Raw genomic sequence first — 20,234 nt, 5'->3', positions numbered from 1 at the left:
GTGTAAGCTACAGTTTTACTTCGTTATTTCATTGATTTATCAGATACTAATCATAGAATTATAGGTAATTTTTCTTTGACTCAGGTTGAAACTTCTCCATTTATTCCAATAATATCTCGAATTCTACAGAGCTGTTCAAGACGAATGCATCGAGACCGCTGGAATCGTTTTAAGTCCATTTCCTCCTATAGTTCTTTGCACGGAACACTTGCGTAATTTATGACAGGTTACCCGTGTGGACGACGTTACTCTCGTAGAAGGTTCTTGTCTAAGAATTCCCTAAGATTTTCCCGAAGCTTCTGGCGTTCCGGAAGGGATCGAACCGAAGGAACTCGAACACCTCGACCTATTTTGCTCCCGTTGCTCACGAAATTTCTCGTGTAACAGCTTTGCTTTATTATCCGTGTCATTGGTTTCTACTGACCGCCGCATCCAGCGATGAGTCAAGGATTACAAGACGGAAACGTGCAATTTACCGACAGCATTATCGTTGGGTTATGATGTATTACAGTAAACATTATTTAGACAGCGTAACGCGATACGTACAGGAGAAAAGTAACAGAAAAGAGAAAATCGATCGAAAGTCAATTTTTCATATCTGTAGTGCCAATTCTAGAATCGAATCGGATAATTATCATTGATTAATTGATTAATAAGTTATCTAATTTGTTGGATTATTTATTCAGAATCGATCGTTTATAATGAAGAACCGTATAAACAAGTAAATTCATCGGCTTTAGCGTTTCATGAACCGAATTTGCCAATAAATTCAGGCACCGGTCAAATACAGTATTTAATTAAAAGTACGACACCAATAGGATAGCTCGTATGCGCAACACTAGGCAAAATATATTTGCCAATTGTACATGTAGCGTTATTTAAAAATCCACTTCATCGGTATATCTTTCGTTTTTTTGACAAATATTGTATTTTCCAACATCGTTACAAGCGTAAAATACCAGTCGCTGATTGCCAAAGTATTGTTTAAATTGGTAACAAGAGAGTGAGAAAATCAAATCGTCCGCCGAAAAATTAAGCTCCTGTACGTTTAAAAAATAAATCTTCCGGGTTTTACGATAGTGGAATAAATAACAAATGAATACGTCAGCTCGCCCCATGATTCGGGAAACTCTTCGCTGAATTATACAGAGCCACCAGCTACCAGTGCACTGCGACGCTATAGGTCAGAGAAGAGAAGGTTAAAAAGCCGTCGTAAAGCGTCGAATCGAAGTAAACGGGATGGCGATCCCTTGGGAGAACTAGCTCTCTTACGATCGTTCCGCAATAGTGGCCGAAATCTACGCGGCGCGGCGGAGTACGATATCTCATGGAATTATTGTCCGCCCGGGAGGCAAGCTTAAATATCGCACAGCTATGCAGTTGCCATCCATCATCGGACCATTCGAGTCGAACGATTCTCCAAGCACTCCATCGTCTAAAACCGTCGATCTTCGTCGATGAACGGAAGTGATATTCCACGCGAAGTAAACAGAGTTATCGTGACACGGAACAGCCGCTCGACCAAATTAGCCAATCGGACCCGATCGGTTAAACGTATTATCTCCTTTAAAAGAATAAAAAATACTCATTTGATTATTCCGTTTCGTCTTGCCGAAACGAACGGGCCGGAATAAAATTGGATTTCTTATCTCAGTTGAAAAGATCGTAAAGGAAATACTCGAGTGGCAGATGATTGGATCTTAACCAGCGATTTCGTTCATCGATCCCGCGGTAACGCTACTTTTGCAACGATTTTTACGGTTAGCTGTATCTATGCGTGTAGGAATTGGGGGCGTAAATAGAAATGCTCGTAGTGGATTTTTAGTGGAAGGTGAATGTGAATGGGACGTAAGAGATTCGAACGAGAAAAGAGATGTAAAGGAAGGAACAGATTTTCTGAATTGATGACCTACATCTCTCGGGATTTTTTGATTAAACGACAAAGGAGTGAAATTTTCCATTTGTCTCTGCCAGGATTACTGCGTACATATTTGAACAAAATATGTAACTTTCGTTATTTAATTTAAAATGTAAATACGAGGAAATAATCGTATAAAATGTTGATAGAATCAGTGCAGGAAGAAAAACAAAATTCGATGCAGCTTCGAAGTAAAATAAGAGTAAAGTAAATAAACAACAAATATGTAAAATAACAGTAAAATATGCATTTTTGAATTCAAAACAACACAGCATTTCTGAATATTTTAAAATTTTCATCGGGTCGATAATTCATCCAAAACATTGCGTATTTTAATATATATATAATAATGTATAATAATCATAATAATGTATAATAATCAAGTTAGCAAGAGTTATTTAGCGAGTCAATTTTCCAATCACTTTCAACTTCTATACGCAACGTACATGCCCGTCATAGAAGCCTCAAGGACGAGACTCGTAAAAATTGATTTTCCATCCCGAGACACGGGAAGAAAGTTTATAGTACGTGCTACAAATTCCGATTGCGGGTCGGTTGCGATGGCAACGATTATTGCTTATCGCGTTCATGATATGATACGCGGAAAGACGATATTCCTCTGATAATAACCTGCGATATATCTAAATGAACGGTTTAATTTCGACCAATTAATTATAAAATATTTCAAACGATATCAACGAAGCTTTTGCTTATGCAATTGCGAAAGACAAGCAAACTGGAAACAAAATGAGCAATAATAAAATAACATGTTCGTCGTCATTGTATTTTTAATAAAATTCACGTATATTTAAAGTGGTTCAGAAAAAAAAAGAACAAATATATTACGGAGGGAACGGTCACTTTAATGAACGTAAAACTCTTATAGTTCTATTCATTTTCTCTCCGCCTCTCCTTGCCATGTATTCGCCACTCGTTCCAATTTTTCTTCCTCCTCTTTTGCATAAGTCTTATGAAAACGCGCTTTATTTTTGTGAAACTGGGTTACCATTTATTTTATTAAGACTGAATCGCATTTATTTTCTTTCCTTTTTTCTTTTTTTTTTTTTTTTTTTTTTTGCCACAACCAGAAACAGGCAAAGGGAAACTCGAGAACGTTTTCGTTTGAAGAACGGAATGTTTCCACACTAATTAACGTATAATTGCACGACTCTACGTGACATTTCTTTTCGTGTTCGATCAATCGACGCTGGAAACACCCAGCCACCGTTACGAGTAGCAAATTCGAACACGAAACTTACAGCTGGCTGATGTGCAAATGTTAACGAACGTTACGAGAGAATAGAACGATGCTGTGGCCTGTTCGCGCGATTTTAATATTTCCAATTTTCTCCGCTTTGTAACGATCATTCTAGTTAGTCCGTGTGACATATCCAAAGAATTAAACCAACAGCCGATGCTGGAGAGCGTCGGGTATGCGTTTAATATCGCGAAACTGGGATGCTTTCACGAATACGTCGAACGAAATAGAATTGCTTTTTTAAATAGAATTTATTATCTGGGATTGAAGCCGTCTACTGGTTGATTTACAACGCGAACGTTACGCATGATAAAGCTTTCAATACCATATTTCACTGTAGAGTACTATACCGTGCTGTACTTTCCTATGAATATCGTACTACAACGCGATAAACAAAAACCTTCTTTTCAGACTGTCTCAAACTTCGTCCTTTTACTCTATCTTTAATTAAGATCTGCTACAAAAGTAAGTTCCGTAAGTTCCTTTGCACTCGCGAGAAGTTTCTCGCTTTAAATCACTCTTCGATAACAAAAGACTCGAATTTACAATACGTACCGACTATACACATTTCAAGAATATTTAAGTAAAAGAGATCACCGACTCGTGGTTAGATTAAAAGTTATCAGGTCGGAAAACCAACCGATCGTCGGTGACCATTGAGTCTGGAAAACGGAAATGTGAATGAGAGGATGAAAGTGGGAACGAGGACGATGGTGGACGGAATATATGAAGTTCGAAAGAGTTCCATCGAATATTTCGCGAATGAACCCCTCGACAAAGCGTGATGGATTTTTAAACGTGCCCTCGATATTTCAGCGCGATCATTTTCCGATCCAATAAACAGACGCGATATCTTTGCGAGAACATGAGCCGGCCGTTTTTACCTGAATGGAATCCTTGCCAGCTTCTCGTAAAATATTCCTCGGCTGCGTGTACCCAGGTCCGTTGCTGTACAATAACGTTGTATACGGTTGTCCATCAAGATCCGACACCTTGCTGTCAGAACCTGAAGCAAAAAAGGACATGCGATCGACTCATCAATCAAAGCTACGTATAGAAACCGAGCGTTGTACATCGAGCACCGACCGATTAAAAGAAGTACCCGGTTGGGTATCATTAAGTCGTTATTTCACGGAAAATCAACGTTCCTAGTTAAGGATTAGCGAGAACAATGAGATATCCTGGCTTTTTATTCGCGCCAGAGAACTCGATCACTTTTAACGACGTTGTTTGCCCGAGTGATGGATAGTTGCAATTTAGTTTCACGAATGATGAATGCTGAAAGCAAACCTAGCCGAAATCCATCAGGCATATAGAAAATGCGAACTTACTCGTCAAGGTAAATGAGTATCAACTTCGATAACTTTCTATTGTTAAAGTATAGAATTTCATTTCGTTTTACTTTGATCAATATTTCTACTAATCTTCTTAGCTCTTTCAAACTCGATAACAATTTTAATCCAGGATCGTGAGCACGGCACTCTGTAAAACAAGTAGAAGTACACGATAAAACATCCCAAACATTTTCAGTCGCAAATTCACAAAGCGAGATTCTGCAAATACTTTGGGCTCGAGCTCTTTCTCCAGGGCCTGTTTGTCAGTTAACTTAATTTAATGTAGTTGGTAATTATTAATATTCGCTGGAAATTTATTCATAACCGTGTTAGCTGTAATATGACAATAGACAAGAAATGAGTGGAAGAACAGGATGTTTCTTGATTTTACAAAATCGTGGAACAAAAGGAGACGGTATTATGGTTCTGCACAAAGCCGACACAGTGGCGGAGAAGGGAAGAGATCGAAGAACACCGATAGAACGCCACATGGAGTTTAGTCGAAGCTATGTTAAAACATTCCGAACGTTCCCGGCGTCGAATCCTCTTGAACAACAGCCGATCTCCGCATCAAACACTTTAATCATCCGCCGTGAACCGCGGCGAACGATGAAAAGAATTCCATCGGGAATTCTGCAGGCGCGATCACGTCAGGAATTAAAGGCTGTTTAAACTGCTATCTTCGCGAAACTAGCCTGGCCACCGCAAAACACATTAATTGTTGGAAAGAACCGAGACCGACGTTTCATGAATAAGTGGTTCAGTTTCGAACAAACGGGACAAAAAGAAGAAAATACGAAAGGCAAGGAGTTAGAGAGGAAGAAGACGTAGCGAGCAGGAGAACCGGAAGAATAGACTTCAGGTCCATAGCCGCTGGTGAATATGTTTTATTCAAAAGTGTTCTTCATCGCCCTCTTTCTGCTACTTGAGCAGGAATCTTGGAAAAAATAATAGATGGTACCATTGCCGTTTCACGCTATCCGTCGTTTAACAATGTATAATTTTGCCGTTTATTCGCCGTGTAAATATAGCCGTGTAAATTAAACGCATTAACCGCTTTCCTTTAAAGATCGTGCGAACAACGCCCACCTCTGCGTTCAACTGTCCGCACACAAAGCATTATACATGTGGCATTATAAACACAGGTTTAGCCGGCTAATGGTACTCGGTAAAGAGAACAAATTTCAAGGGTATTTATACAAATTTTATCACCGATTCTCGCAATCGTTTGTTACTTGTTCCCAGAGTACTCTCGAAATTACCGTGATATCTTTCCGGAGAGCCAGTTTTTTTTCACTTTGTATTTAATAGGAATCATTTATGCAAAAGAAATATTACTCAGGTATACGTTTCGCTATTCTAACATTTTGGAGTAAGGGTTGTATTGTTTCTCGTAGCTCTTCGGAATTCACTTTAGTTTTGTTTCGTGGCCCGATCTTTTACAAATGATATTCGTCGCTTTTTTTTTGAGTCTCAAGTAGATATTTTCAATTCTTCATACGCGTACCGTCAGATTCAAATCGGTCATTATAAAACATTCGATACGTTTATACCGCTTTCGTTCTACATGACTCCGGAAGAAAAATAATCCAATTTTGAGCGTAGAATTGTTTATTCGATATGATGGAAAGGATGATTGGTGGAAAAGCAGATCAGAATTATGGTAGATAACACACATTACGCACACGTTCGTTTCATACGCGGTAATCTTTATTAATCGATCCTTTAAATACTACCGTTCGAGGCTAATTGTTCGAAAGGAATGCGGTCACGGGATAAAGCGTAAAAAGCTTCGAAACAATCTGTTCGAGACTTCTTCTTTATCCTTCCCGGCTAAATGGGCCGTGGTTAGTTTTAGCTGCTTGTTATTTAATTATGCGCAATTAGTCCGTTTACTCGTGCCATTCAGTCGAAATAAAATTGAGTTTAAAACGCTTCAGGTGTTTCTCTTTGAACTCCATGTTCCTTTCTCTCTACCGCGTGTAATGGCTCGTTCGTTGAGTATTGAAAAAGCATTACTTCGCGCTCCATCGTTGTAAATGCAACCTACTACAAAAGGTATTGATGTGTTAATGCCGTGTCGTTATATGTACATATCTGTATCACATCTATATCTCTCGCACATAGAAAAATGCATCGCAATTACAAAGTATACGTGACACCGATGAAACGATGACAACCATCAAACTTTCTCGCCCTCTATTTACATTTAAATATTTTGATAAACAACGACGCTTTCTACGGTAATGAAATATTGAAAATCAATCACGTCTAGCGATATAATACAATTTTCAACAAATTATTTTTCAATTTATCGAACCTTTTAATACAACCTGGCGCTTTATGCTATGAAACGGTGAAGGCTAAAATTGTATAAATATTTAAACGATATAAATTATTCAGGAAACAAACTACAAAGAAACGTTGCTGCTTTTTATTACATAATAATTATTTTTAATTAATGAATAATTAAATAATATTTCGTTTAATAAATACGTCCACAATGTGTCGTTAAAATCATAAACGAAACATTTTGTTTATAAAGAAAATCGAATCATCGAAAAGAATGGTTTCCGTGTTTCTCGTTTTGAAGCCACGTCTAAATAGGGTAGAAACGTTCGCAGCTCATAATCTGCAGCTCGAATCGCAGTCGAGCAAATTAAACGGTAGAATCGTTTTCAGAGTTAAGAGCCTCTACGCCGTTCTCGATGCCACGTCAACTCAAGGGTACACGGAAGTATCTTCCACAACGTCGACGTCTTGTAAATTGAAGAGCCTATCCTGGATGATTGGACTCGTCTCTTCCGATTTAGGTATTCTTTCATGAATGAAAATACAATTTCATCGTGAATGCCGTCAAGAATGAACAGTGCAGCTTTATTCTCCTTATATGGAATTAATTGAAAAGATTGCCATTTCGCGATAATGAATTCTCGACGTAGCTACTTTCGGTTAATCGTGGTGCTTGCGTTTCGCGAATATGATCGATAATTTCGTTTGACATTAGATAACTTTATATATCGATAAAAAATCTCGTATAAATTGCGAAATTTAGCATTAGAGTTAGCATTATCGGAAAGTTTAGTAGAAACCAAAGTATCTTTCAACTTTAACATATTCCGCTTAAACGCATCGCTTCTGGAGAACGATACGATTAATTTTTACTTCATGCACTTAGAAACTGCTTAACTCTTAACGTTAGCGATTTAAAGTTTAACGGGATACTTCTAGAATTTCTATATTCCCAATATTTCCAACTCGAGTATTAAACTCGGAGAAAAAATTGGCGAATAATTTAGAAAGTAGTTCGAACGTTTAAAGACACTTTCATTCTAAAATTTCATCCCTTTTTCCAACGCATCAATTTAAAACGTTCTATCCTTACAGAGAGTTCTACCGTTCGATAGCTGTCAAATCACATAAGAGTGCGCGGTATCAGCGGTGAGAAATTAATAGGTAAAGAGCTTTAGAAGTTGTCGATAGAACGTATAGCCTTGGCAGGCATGCTTTTTCTGCATTAAAGAAACGTCCGGTATTATTTTCGTTACACGGTAGAACAACGCTGAATAGCGTGGTTTGTGCCAGCCCGTAGTCGACACCACCGTAATGCTTTATGTAATGTAGTTGAGCCGATTATGCGGCAGCATTCTGTCATTTATTATAAATGTTAATTACCACGTTGAAACATCGTACACATCACGAAATGAAACAGTGGGAAAGAGAGAGAGAGAGAGAGAGAGAGAGAGAGAGAGAGTGGTAGAGCAATCCGGAAAGCTACAGTCACACGCGTGGTGCACATATACACGCATAACGATACGACAGATCGATAATAGAAGCGCAGCTGCTGCTGCCCCAACAAAAGAACTCGTTTCGCGTCTACCATTTCGAAAGAATTACGCGACTTTACAAAAGAATCGGTAATGAGAATTCGAAGAATCGTCGCTACTCGAGCCTGCAATTATTTATCATATGAACGGGCCAGGCAATCGTCGTGATATGGGAAATCGATGAAACGTTCGAAAAGTAAATTCAATCACGGCGAATTATACTTGGAATCCTATTTACATCTTAATCTTTATTCTTTTCTGTCAAGATATTTCTAGAAATAACTTTTCTTTCCAAAGCACGAGATTTTTATCGAACATGTGCTCTAATTTCAATTTTCGATACGTGTATTCTAGATAATTCGGGTCAAGTCGTCGGCAAACTTCTTTCTTTCAAGAAACGAGATCGGACGATTAGAAGATCCGAGGTAAACAGCGAGTGGAGAAGAAGATGCCTACGAATCGATGGATCGTGAATTTACAGCGACACTCGTCAATTCAACGGCATCGAAAAGAACAGAAAAGCAAAGAGTCATAAAGCTGCTTTCAAGCTGAAGTAGGAGCGAGTACGCGGTTTTTACGACTTTCTCTCGTCTTCGCAAATGACAGCTTCAAATAAATTGCACTCTTTAGAAATTCTCTTTCGCGGACTTTCCCGTGAATACCGGGGACATCGAGCCGGAAGCCTGTGCAAAGAACCTGTGTGTCAAAGCAAATACGCTAGAAACGCAGGTTAATACCGCATCGCGTACAAGTTCACAATTAATTAGATTAATAGCGAATAACAAGACGTCGCGGTCACTGATTTCATTAACCTATATTTAAAATTGCTCCTACTCCAGCTTTGATCATCGGTCATAAAAGCGTTCAAAGGTTAACGAACCTCGACTGTTAGTATTCGTGATAATATCCATGATGCGGTATGTCGATTTGATCAATTATCTCATTGAATAACGCACTTTAACAAAATTAAGGTACATTAAGATAAGTTATCGAAAGTAAGATTATCGAATATATTTCTGGGAAATCTGGAGTAGTTTTTTTCTCCATAAATTATGAGATAATCTTATGACGGTAAAATACAAGTATTCAGCACAGTCGTTCATTTTACATAGGCGATTATCGGAAATTCGTTCCATGAAATCAATCACAAAAGTTGATGGGGATAACGATTATTAGTCAACGAAAATAAAATACTTGCCAGTGGTATCAATCACTCGCGAATGAGTTTGAAATCATGAAAACTTGAAACACGGTTACAAACTCGTGAGATCTACCTTATACGCTGCATTATACTTCGTATCCATTAATTGCGAACACTGGAATAATATCCCATCTTGAATTGCAGATACAGGATCCGAGTCTAGAAAGTAGGGATCTCGAACCTTAGGCAGCCAAGTTCATCCTGTTTTTTATATTCCGAGTTCGGAGACCGAGATTTAGAACTTCAGGTTCTACGATACGATTTGCATTGGGTTCTACAGAGCTGCGATGGCGAAATTCATTGGTTCACGCCTCAGTAATAATTTAGGGCGTGCTCCACGATCACGTAGTTGTGGATTTTGGAGATCGCTTAGCGAAGTAATAATACGAGATGAGATCCGTGACTCCGTGGTTGTGGATTTAAACGTGGTTCTAGGTTTATAGGGACGTTAAACGTCATAGAGGTAATTCGGTGTTGGTCCCACAATACGGTAATCGTAGATCTCGAGATCCCTCGAGCGAGTAATAAGGATGAGCTCCGCGGTTTGCATAAACATTTGCTCTGTTCTTAATCGCTCGTCACCTGTTTGAATCCTTAGGCCTTCTGTCCACGATGCGTCGCGTCAGAGATATATCGCTCGCTGTATCTCGCTTCTATGCTGCGACCAATGTAAAACAGTGGACGTCTGTCCACGAAGTGTTATCACGCTATCGTCTCGATCTCCATTTGTCATGACGCCTATCGTACACTGACGCGACATGTTCGTACATGCAACGTAATGTCGCAGACTTTGGGCTTTGTTTTTTGTATACTTTTGTGCAACGATCAATATAAAGCCATCTCTGTAAACATCATTTACGTATATTTTACGTAACGTTTCTCTCTACGTTATTTAAGAGATTCATCGATGAATGTCGATCTGTTGTCGTTAATTGATCGATCGCTACAATAAACATCAGTTACAATGCAAGCTGCGATGAGCTGCTGGTTGTGACCGCATCTCATGATCCGACAGAGTGTGGTACCACGGAAGTTCACTAGCGAACAGAAGTTTCTAGAATACCGCGAACTAAGCACTCTGCATACTAGCAGTAACCATCCTTCGCTCTTAGATCGATATAAATCAGTCGGTGTTCTATCACGGGCCGCTCAAAGACGTTCGCCCTCGTCCTGGTTGCATGCTCGTTCAGCTTGGGCCCATTATCCAGCGACTATATAAGATCACGAAAGCGCATCGCCACGCCGCGCCGCACCACGAAAGTTATGCGATGCCAGAGGCTCACGAAAGTGGATATCTATTCCCGGGGTCGCCACCCCCTTCGCCGCCTCCTTAGAAGTTAAATTAGAGAACGAGGCTGAACGAGAGAGAAGGGCGCCTGCTTTTATGCCGGGACACGGATTACTCGATATCATCTGCCGTGTTCCACTTTTCTTCCCTATTTTCGTGCCAGTTGACGAGCTGTAAGCGATCGAGTAATTGAATCGTTGGGGATTCCTTCCATGCCCTTATCCCTCTTTTGCGAACAGGAGCTGGTCCCTTCAAATATGTTACACACTTTCCTTGGTCTATCTTTATTTCTGGGATATCATCGTTTTGCGTTTGAAAGAATATTTCTCATACTATATTTTAAGACGCCCTATATTTCAAGCTGATGAACGCGGTTCTATTAAAGCGTTAAAACCTCAGAGAACCAATCGTCGAATTAACTCGACCATTATCAGACAGATCTGATAGTAAATCCCAGCATTTCCACCATTTACACACGCGACAGCAAATCAATTTCCAGGGCAAACACGTGGCAACGGGTTGAATCGTGGCCTTTTGGAACCACTGCGTCAACGAGAGAGGACACTCGTCCATTCGTTCCGATTCCAAGCGCGGAATCAAAGCCCGCCGAAACGACGACGCCGAGGCCGAGTTATCCGAGAAGCCCGAGCTCCAGGATTCGATTCGGACGAAACGGCTGGAAGTTGGGCCAAACGCAGCCGGACGTCAAACAACCGAATCTCTGCCATTCGTTCCCGTGAGACGGCTCGTCGACCGTAGACAGGAATCAATGACAGCATGGCGCTCGCTTGAAAGTTTAATCGGGCTATCGTAGAACGGGTGGTGTCGCTCGATATTGTCACCTACGGGCGGACACAAAGGAAGACCGATGTTTCCCGCTGTCATAAAGCTGCCATGTCGCGGTACTGGCATGTTTATTACCGCGACGGATAACAACCGTGCGAACGGCAGCCATTTACCAAGTTTCCGAATCATGGTGAAACACGATGGCATAGTGTGAATCCCGAGTTGCGGATTACACGTTTTCAAAAGGAACGTCGACCGCACAGACAACAGACAAAAATCCTGGCCATTACCCTGACACCGAGATAACAAGATGTTTCTAGGGATCCCCGAATACTCGCTCTCATTTTTCCTATTCTCCGTATGAACGCCAAGAGCTGGCCACGTCGGATTTTGATAGAAGACCAACGAGGGAAACAAGCAGATGTCTCAGAAGGAAACTAGCTGGCCACGAGCTGGTACTTTGTTCGAGCGGTTTAATTCCAGATGGAGAGACTTGTTAGATACTTGTGAAGAAGATAAGAGCGTGATATATCTAAGAAATATTCCATTATTGTAGCTTTTCAAATTACTAGGAAGCACTTGGTACGGACTATTATAAATATCGATAAGTATGGGTAGAAATATTTTTCAGCTATGCGAATAGATATATTCTAATCTATAAGGTGTATGCTAAAATGACATACGTAATTATGCCATTATATTAATATCTGCTTCTGAAACTTTTAACCGAAGACATCGAAGACATTATCATCAAATAATACAAATAATGTTGAAGCTTTTTCTCCGATTATTAGTTCCCATTTCCGTTTGCACAGCTGGTGCTAAATTCCTTTCGGCGGCTGCCGCTTAGAATTGTTTACAATCCATTCGTGGCCGGTCTTCAACGACCTAGATCCAGTCCCCGTTCGAAAATATTGGCGAACTTCCGTTACGGGAGACCGCAGTATAACAACCGCGTTGTGGCCAGCACGTGAAAACGTGCGCAGACGTTTGGAACGCGGAACAAATGATGGATGTTTCAGGAATAAGTGGCAAACATTCGAGTCTCAGTTTCCGTCAGCATGACGTAGAATAGACACGAACGGTTGTATCGTATCGTCCAAGTTTATAATCGTCGATAGTTTCTCTTCTACGTACTTTCGCATATTTGAACAAACTCGCGTTTATTTCCTTGCTCGAATTACGCTTGTAACTTTTCGCATTTCCGTAATGTGTATTCGCGTTTGGAAAGTGCAGTTCTAACTCATTCACCTATGCTCGAATGCTTCTAGACACTGCGTTTCCGGTTCCTGCATCAAATATCGTGTTGTTGGAACGTGTAATTTAATATTTGGCAAAAATATCATTTAATATTTCAAATTCATTTCTCCCATTATGGATTAAATATTTCGAATTTTAAACTCTCCGTGCAGAGTGTAGAATTAATTTCTTAGATGTAGAAGATCCTTTAGGAATCATTCGGATTTTCGAGAAGTCGCCTATTTAAGTACAATGCTTTCGATAATATGAATCTTGATAATTACAAGTTAATTTTATCCGCGAGTTTTAAAAGCGAGCTGCCTGAGAACATTTACGAATAAATCACAATTCGCTGTACGCGTGTTGCATCAAAGGAAATCAAAGGAAATCCGTATACATATAACGATTTACGCAATTACGCGCAACCATACTCGTAATACGATATATTCACGGTTACTTACCTGGTAAGCAAAATTTCAATTAATAAACGTTCGATTAATAGAAATTTACACGTGGGGTGACTGTGTTCAAATGATGGTGTGTTTCAGTAACCGAATGACCAAATAATGAGCACGTGGTTCATCAAGATAATACGTTCGCTGTAATACAGTTTCGCGTTAAATGTCATAATCGAATTACATGGTCGCGTGGGTATGTGAAACCGCTGATTTATAACTTCACAGCTCGTCATAATTTCATTGTAATGGACAAAACTTTCCTTTATGTCGGAAACGTTCCTCGCATCTGTTAAAGTACTCGGAAATAAATGGCAATCGCGTTTAATTTCCTGACGCTCTTCAGAAATTGAATGAATCCTTGTCATACAATTAACACTGAAAATAAATGAGAAATTCTTGAGCGACGCGGTATTCAGCCATGTCAAAGGACCAAGATTTGTTGAAAATTTGTGGAATGGAATTATTATAAAAAATACGTACGTACTTTTGAGAATCAAAGCGGATGAATTCTAGAGAATATTTGCTTCAATTCAGACAGTGGAAAATGAATTCTCTATTACTTTAGGATATGAATATTGAAAGTGAAACAAAGATATTTCGATTTACTAAACGTTATGATTTAATTCAAATTGTTGTGGTTGGTCGTGATCCAATGATACAATTGTGTAATATAATAAATTATTCGCTTATCAAGACTCAAGTTGTTTTCAGTTCCTCCCTTTTGCATCGATATCGATAGTATTCGCGATACTGTCTACCACCATCCACCATACGTCCCTAATATTACTTTCTATTTCACGAGCAGAACGAATTCGTCGAACGTCGAGATCGACCTGCGCCTTCAAACTATAGAAGAGGCTCACACGAAAAGCAACTCGTATTCTATGTAAACCGTGTCAGCAGCAAAGGAGCATCCCTTTTGGCATGTTGGTAACATAATTAAATTTGGTTCTTGCCTCCGGTATCGCTGTAGCGTGAACCGCTTTTCCTTCCATCTTGACGTATCGAGGGGATCGAACGTAGTGGAATATTGGATTTACATGAAAATTGATTAAGATTTTATAACGGGGATGCCAATGCATATCAATCTTTAGTAAATCGAAGAGAAAGCAAGTGATACATTATGATCGTATCATCTTTTAACGCGCCATCCATTTTATTCTATTTCATTATCTATGCTGTTTTATCAATTTTGATACTGAACGAAAAGATGAAGGATGATACTGTGGAACATAGTTCGGATAATTTCGAGCGTACAAAGACTTCTAACTAAGGTCTCTGAATTTACGGAACGTGAAATCAACGACCCCATTTGTTCACAAGTTCTTATGGTAATTTGTAAGCGGCAGACGTTTGAAACTTTGCGTTCAGAGTGAAAGATGACCATAATGTTGTAGAACATAATTTCGACAATTCCGAGACCGATAACCTCGATAACCGTTAGATTTTATGCCATCAGTTTCGAAGACGGAACAGTTAAACTGCATATTTTATAGTACCTATGAGAGCTGAAAAAGTTTTAAATCACTCTAGTTCGCTAAGATAAAACGATCCTTTAAACTTTTTGCTTCCTTACGAACTTTCGATGCCATCGGATCTTTCCGAAATTTTGGAATGTTTTTACCTTTCACTCTTTTATTTTTCATCAGCGTTTTATGAACTCTTAGTTTCTACAACCTAGAATTTTTCTATATTTTCCAGCATACACATTATCTAAGGGAAACCTATGGGAATTCGATGGATCGTCCAGATCCTAGTGATTCGTGAGGTCTTCCGTCTCTGAAAGTCCCGTCGAGTACAGATATTCGTTGAATTCTCGAACCTCCGGAACTTCCCAAGAGTTTCTAAAGCTCCTTTTCGATCGCTGAAAGCCCGTTGTCCAAATATGATGAACTCTACGAAGATCTATTCCACGATCTCTCCAGGTCCTTTGATTTATTATTCGATACGAGCAATTTATAGCACAGTGTGTAAAGAGAGAAGGGAACAAATGAATCGATTATTTCCAATTTCTCACGTTTCAATATTCCAGTGCGATTAAATAAAGTCAATTAAAGACACATGAAAACTTCTGTCGCTGAAACATATTACTTTTAAGAAAGCGTACTCTCTTACTGCTCTTACATGATATCTACAGTATCTATATAGTCTGTATTCTTATAATGTTCGATGAAGTTTAAGCTCCTTACGTTGTCGAAGTTATTCCATGGCTTTCTTTCCTTTGTGAATTGATAAATTTTTTCCAACAAACTGCATTTACGATCACATGATTATAGAATGTAGGAGAAAAGAAAGAATCTTTGCGTAAGAATCGAATGCTTCTTATTCCACGTGCGCGTGCTCGCGGTGCTCTTTTCTTTCTTTCAGATTACCTTTTTTACATACATCAACTCTCTCTCTCTCGCTCCCTCTCTCTCTCTCTCTCTCTCTCTCTCTGTGCCAGATGCTCTGAATATCACGGGATAATTATTTCCTTTTATCCTGTAGATCACGAAACATCCCGATTCAGCGAATGATGAGAACATGCATACGTATGATGCATTTCTTTCACATTCTCCAATTATATAGTTGACGAGACGTTTTTATTTAATTTCATGATTGGTAACAGAATTGTATTTCTGTATTTCACTTTCAATCTCAAGATCCATTTCGGTTGATCAAATAATCCATTTGATTGATAATCAATAATAAAATATATTTTTTTTGAGACTCATCAAAAGGAAAAAAGATCATGTCACTGACCTTAATTTACGATAGAACTTATTCCACGATAAGAAGTTCGAAAATAGTAAAGAACAAATTTTTGTTCTGAGAGAAATTGGTAAAATCCTAGAGAGTTTCTGCACATTGGAACCCTATCGATTACTTTTGTCGATAAATAAATAATAAATAAATTCGATAGACCACGATAACGTATAGAATAGCGTCGCTGTAAATAACAACGGACACTGGCGAAATGTTCCATTCATTCGTCACCAGAAAAGATCCACCGTGTATTTTTTCACAAGAATAGTCGTTGGGAAACTTTCTTCTGGCAGATTTATTCGCGAACTTTTTCCGAAATAAATCCATATTTGACACTTATTGCGCCGTATGTTTCGCCATAGACGAACCCTTCCGCTTACAACGTTTTCGATAGCTCTGTGATATATTTTTCCTAAATTTCGGCCATTATCAAGGATTTCTATGCAGTCACGAATCTTCGCGCTGAAAGTCTGATATCCGTGGAAAATGCTCCGTCGTGGTAACATCGAAAACTTGTTTACATTCTATCAGGATAACATCGAATCGATTTTTCTATAACGTTCGAACACAACCCAATAACCTACAAAACTAATATAGACGAAATATTTTCCATATACAAATCGATTACGTTCACGATACATTCATAAATGCCGCGTCATTTCCTATTATAACATAAGCAATGCGACAGGTCTATTCGCGAATTTGCTATAGAAATTCAATGAATTAAACGTCTTCTCGACTGTTGATTATAATATAACGACGCGACGTGATATGATGCGGCGAACTAGTTATGCGATATTATTGGATGCTTTTGCGATATCAATCGTTAAGCTCGACCAAGGGTAGTTATAATATTGCCTCTATGTAACTCGAGCACCGCGCACAAAGCTTCCAAATACTAGCTGAAATACTGTAACATTATAGCCATTAGGAAGATCGAATCATCCGATATACCCGTCTACTTTACAAGTTATCGAGAATATTCGTAAAAGAGCGATGGTAACACGAACTAGACGGATACATAATGGCCGGATTTTATGGACACGGAAGCGCGAGATCTAGGTCACGGGCGTACGCGGCTACATTTCATTTGTAATCTTCGTATCTCATCGGGATCGCATTTCTGGGCCACGATTCGATTTTCTATCCAGGTAATTCGGATGTAAAGAGCATTCTTCTCTTTCCGGAATTAAGCTGGCCGAGCAACGGTCCCATGACAGGCTAGGTAATTCCATTCGAAAAGAAATTGGGAGGCATGGAAATGAATTGGTTATATAGTATACCGTACAACGAATCGGATCGGATCAACGAGGAATCCAATTGGATGCAGAGGGGCCGGATGCATAGATGCGAGGAGAAGGCCGATTTCGTTGAAAAGTTGCTGATACTTCGAAAACAGACGAAAAATCGACTCGATTCCGGGAACCTGTCGAAGCCTTTTCAGCGGAGAAATAGCTTTTGACAGACTACTACATTGAACCAGGATCGTTCGATGCATCGATGCTCTTATACTTTGCACTTTTCTCTTTGCTCGTGGTGTTTCTTGCATCTGTGCGAAATTCTGAAGAGCGAACGTTTCCACTAGAACGATAGACGTTCGAATGAAAGTTACTTGTTAGCATAGAATGACAGAAGGGTGAGAAAGAAATACTCGGACCGAATACATAGTTTTCATTTTCAGCATAGTTTTGTTGCTTTATTTTACGACACTACAGCTTATCTTGGTTTCTTACTGCTTTTTCTTTGCCCTTGTTTTCGATCTCGCTTGTTGGAGAATGCGGTGGAAAATTTATTCCACGGTTTGGTCTGCTCTAAGACTAAATTCCAATTCCACTTGCAAGAACTTTTTCGGATCACGTTTCAAAAAAGAATTTAGTGTATTGTTAAGAATTCATCGAAAGTTTTTCACTCCGAAATAACGCGGTTAAACAGAACTAATACACTTGGTTAAAAAGCCACCGCTTTTCGATCAGCAATTACGCAATCACGTTGAACTACTTTTTTGTTGGTTTGTTTGAAGTAGGAGGGAAATTCGAGCAAAGTTCTCAAGTTGTCTACACTTCAGCGATTAGCGCGAGAGCGTTCAACGATCGAACCTAATGGATAAGAATGCTTTTGATAAAAGAAATCGCTCTTCCATAGTTGTTTAAAAATTAATATGTTTCGCGATTTTACCAACCGAAAATAAATCCGATTCGATAAGGTTGCGGTTTTTATTTCACTAACTAATTGGGAAAACTAATCAAAGTTAGCCAAACTTTCTGAACGATATTTTTCGTCGAATCTTCGTATTATTAATTACAAAAGCGTAGATTCGAGCGTACAGAAGCTATTATGGGGAACCAACTATACACGCCTGGAAAATCCGCCAAGAGAAAGTTTCTCACTGCGTTTGATGAATTTCTGCTGAAATCGTTCATTTCGAACTTCGTCGAGTGGCGGAACAATAAGGAACCTTATACTCGAAGCGGCTCGAAGATGTATTCGACGTGTTACCAAAGAAACAACTGGAATTGACAATTGCGAGGTTGTATTGTTTCCTCGAAACAGTGCGGGAATAATAGGTTAGGGATAGGTGCGGCGCGGACTCGGAAAAACCAAAGTTGTAGTTAAGAAGAAACGATCGCTATAGATTGAAAGGATCTCGGCCATTAAAAGTTGGAGAAAATCTCAAATTCGGATCGTAGAACTTTAATCCAATCGTATTAGTCGGATTATTTCACACCTAGTTATCGTTTGCTTCGGTCATTACAGAATCGTTCGAGCAGAGATGAAATGAGAGCAGAGTGGATGTGATGAAAGGGTGCAGATTCTTCGGTGAAAGAGAAATCATTCGATGTACAAGTAAATTTAAGTATCAGAAATAAACGAACAGGATTTTCGTATTTTTCGCAATCTCGTTTCTTATTGTTGGACAAATATATATCTAGACATGCAATATTTTCTTCGTTTCTTTTTAACTAATCTCGCTATCTTTTATGTAAATTTTGAATAGTATTATCACGAAAGGATAATTAAATGGAATTAAAACCCTGCAACGTAATATTTCATCGTGAAATCGAATGAGAACTCGGCAAAGAACTTCACTTTCACAAAAATGTTTCATATTCAACGTTCCTTTGAGCAAAAGTAATCAAATTGTGATTAAGGCTGTTCGAAGTAATTACGTATAATTTACGGAATTCACAGAGGAAAGAGAAATATTTTCTTTCATATCTTTCATCTCTATATATTTGTAACTTCGTTTCAGAAACCAATAATCAGTCTACTAACGCGAGCTTGCAAATATTACGCAAAAATGATTTACCCGAAGATTCTCGGGTTATCGTTCCCTTGTTCGATATGAAAGCTTTTTCACAGAAACAACGAACAGTTAGTCAAGGATTTTAGCTGAGGTAACGACTCGGAGCTTAACCTTAATCCGACGGTACCACGGCCTGCCGAGCTTAGACTCGAGTTAGGGTTAAGAAGGCTATATAAACCCTCCATAAATCCACCGTTAGGGCATTTAAAGCGCATGTGTGGACAAAAAAGCAATCCCCTGATCTTTTGGTACTATAGTACTTTCCCAAGAGACTCATACTTTACTCGTATTACTACGTTCGAGTCATCTGATCAAGCGTGGTCCCACTAGCACTGATGTTCTCTTCGTTATTCCGCGATTATCTCTTCTTTGAAATAATTTTATATTATGACTATTAAATGTACGCATACGAGCAATGATCGTGGAATAAGATTGACGTTGGTGAGCATTTGGAGATTTTTCATTCAGACACACGTATAATTAATCGATTCTATAAAAGTGCATCGGGCTGTACCGAGCGATTAAATCTGTTGCATAATTCGTGGCGAACTACACAGCTGGAAAATTGATACGGCTGTGTTCAATCGGCTGATTAGATAGCTTAATCCGATCGTATCGATTCTGGGAAATCGATGCATCATGAATCTCAATCGAACTCTTAAACGGTTAGGCGACGCGATTTTTCTCGCTTCGATTCTCTTACAGCCCACTATTTTCTATCCCCTGACCGCACCGTTTTCAGCGTTTCCAAGCGTATACCGTCGTCCGCGTAACTTAACACAATTATACCGACCGATGCAAAGTAATCCGATTTAATGAACGACCAGCGGTAAAAACATTTCCGTCTCGTTCAAGTAGACCATCTGTAGCTTCCCG

General features: G+C 39.2%; 1 protein-coding gene across 1 annotated transcript in view; it reads right to left on the bottom strand.

Moving 5' to 3' along the window:
* Window positions 1-20,234, bottom strand: part of LOC138184902 (alkaline phosphatase) — a 243,450-nt gene that overhangs the window by 6,913 nt on the left and 216,303 nt on the right. Inside the window, exon 8 of the mRNA XM_069123343.1 lies at window positions 4,061-4,182. Within this exon, the coding sequence (XP_068979444.1) occupies window positions 4,061-4,182 (122 nt within the window). The remainder of the gene's footprint in view (window positions 1-4,060; window positions 4,183-20,234) is intronic.

This window comes from Bombus flavifrons, chromosome 11 (assembly GCF_040668555.2).
Source record: "Bombus flavifrons isolate JBK064 chromosome 11, iyBomFlav1_principal, whole genome shotgun sequence".
NCBI lineage: Eukaryota > Metazoa > Arthropoda > Insecta > Hymenoptera > Apidae > Bombus > Bombus flavifrons.
This window is presented reverse-complemented; position numbering and strand designations above follow the sequence as displayed.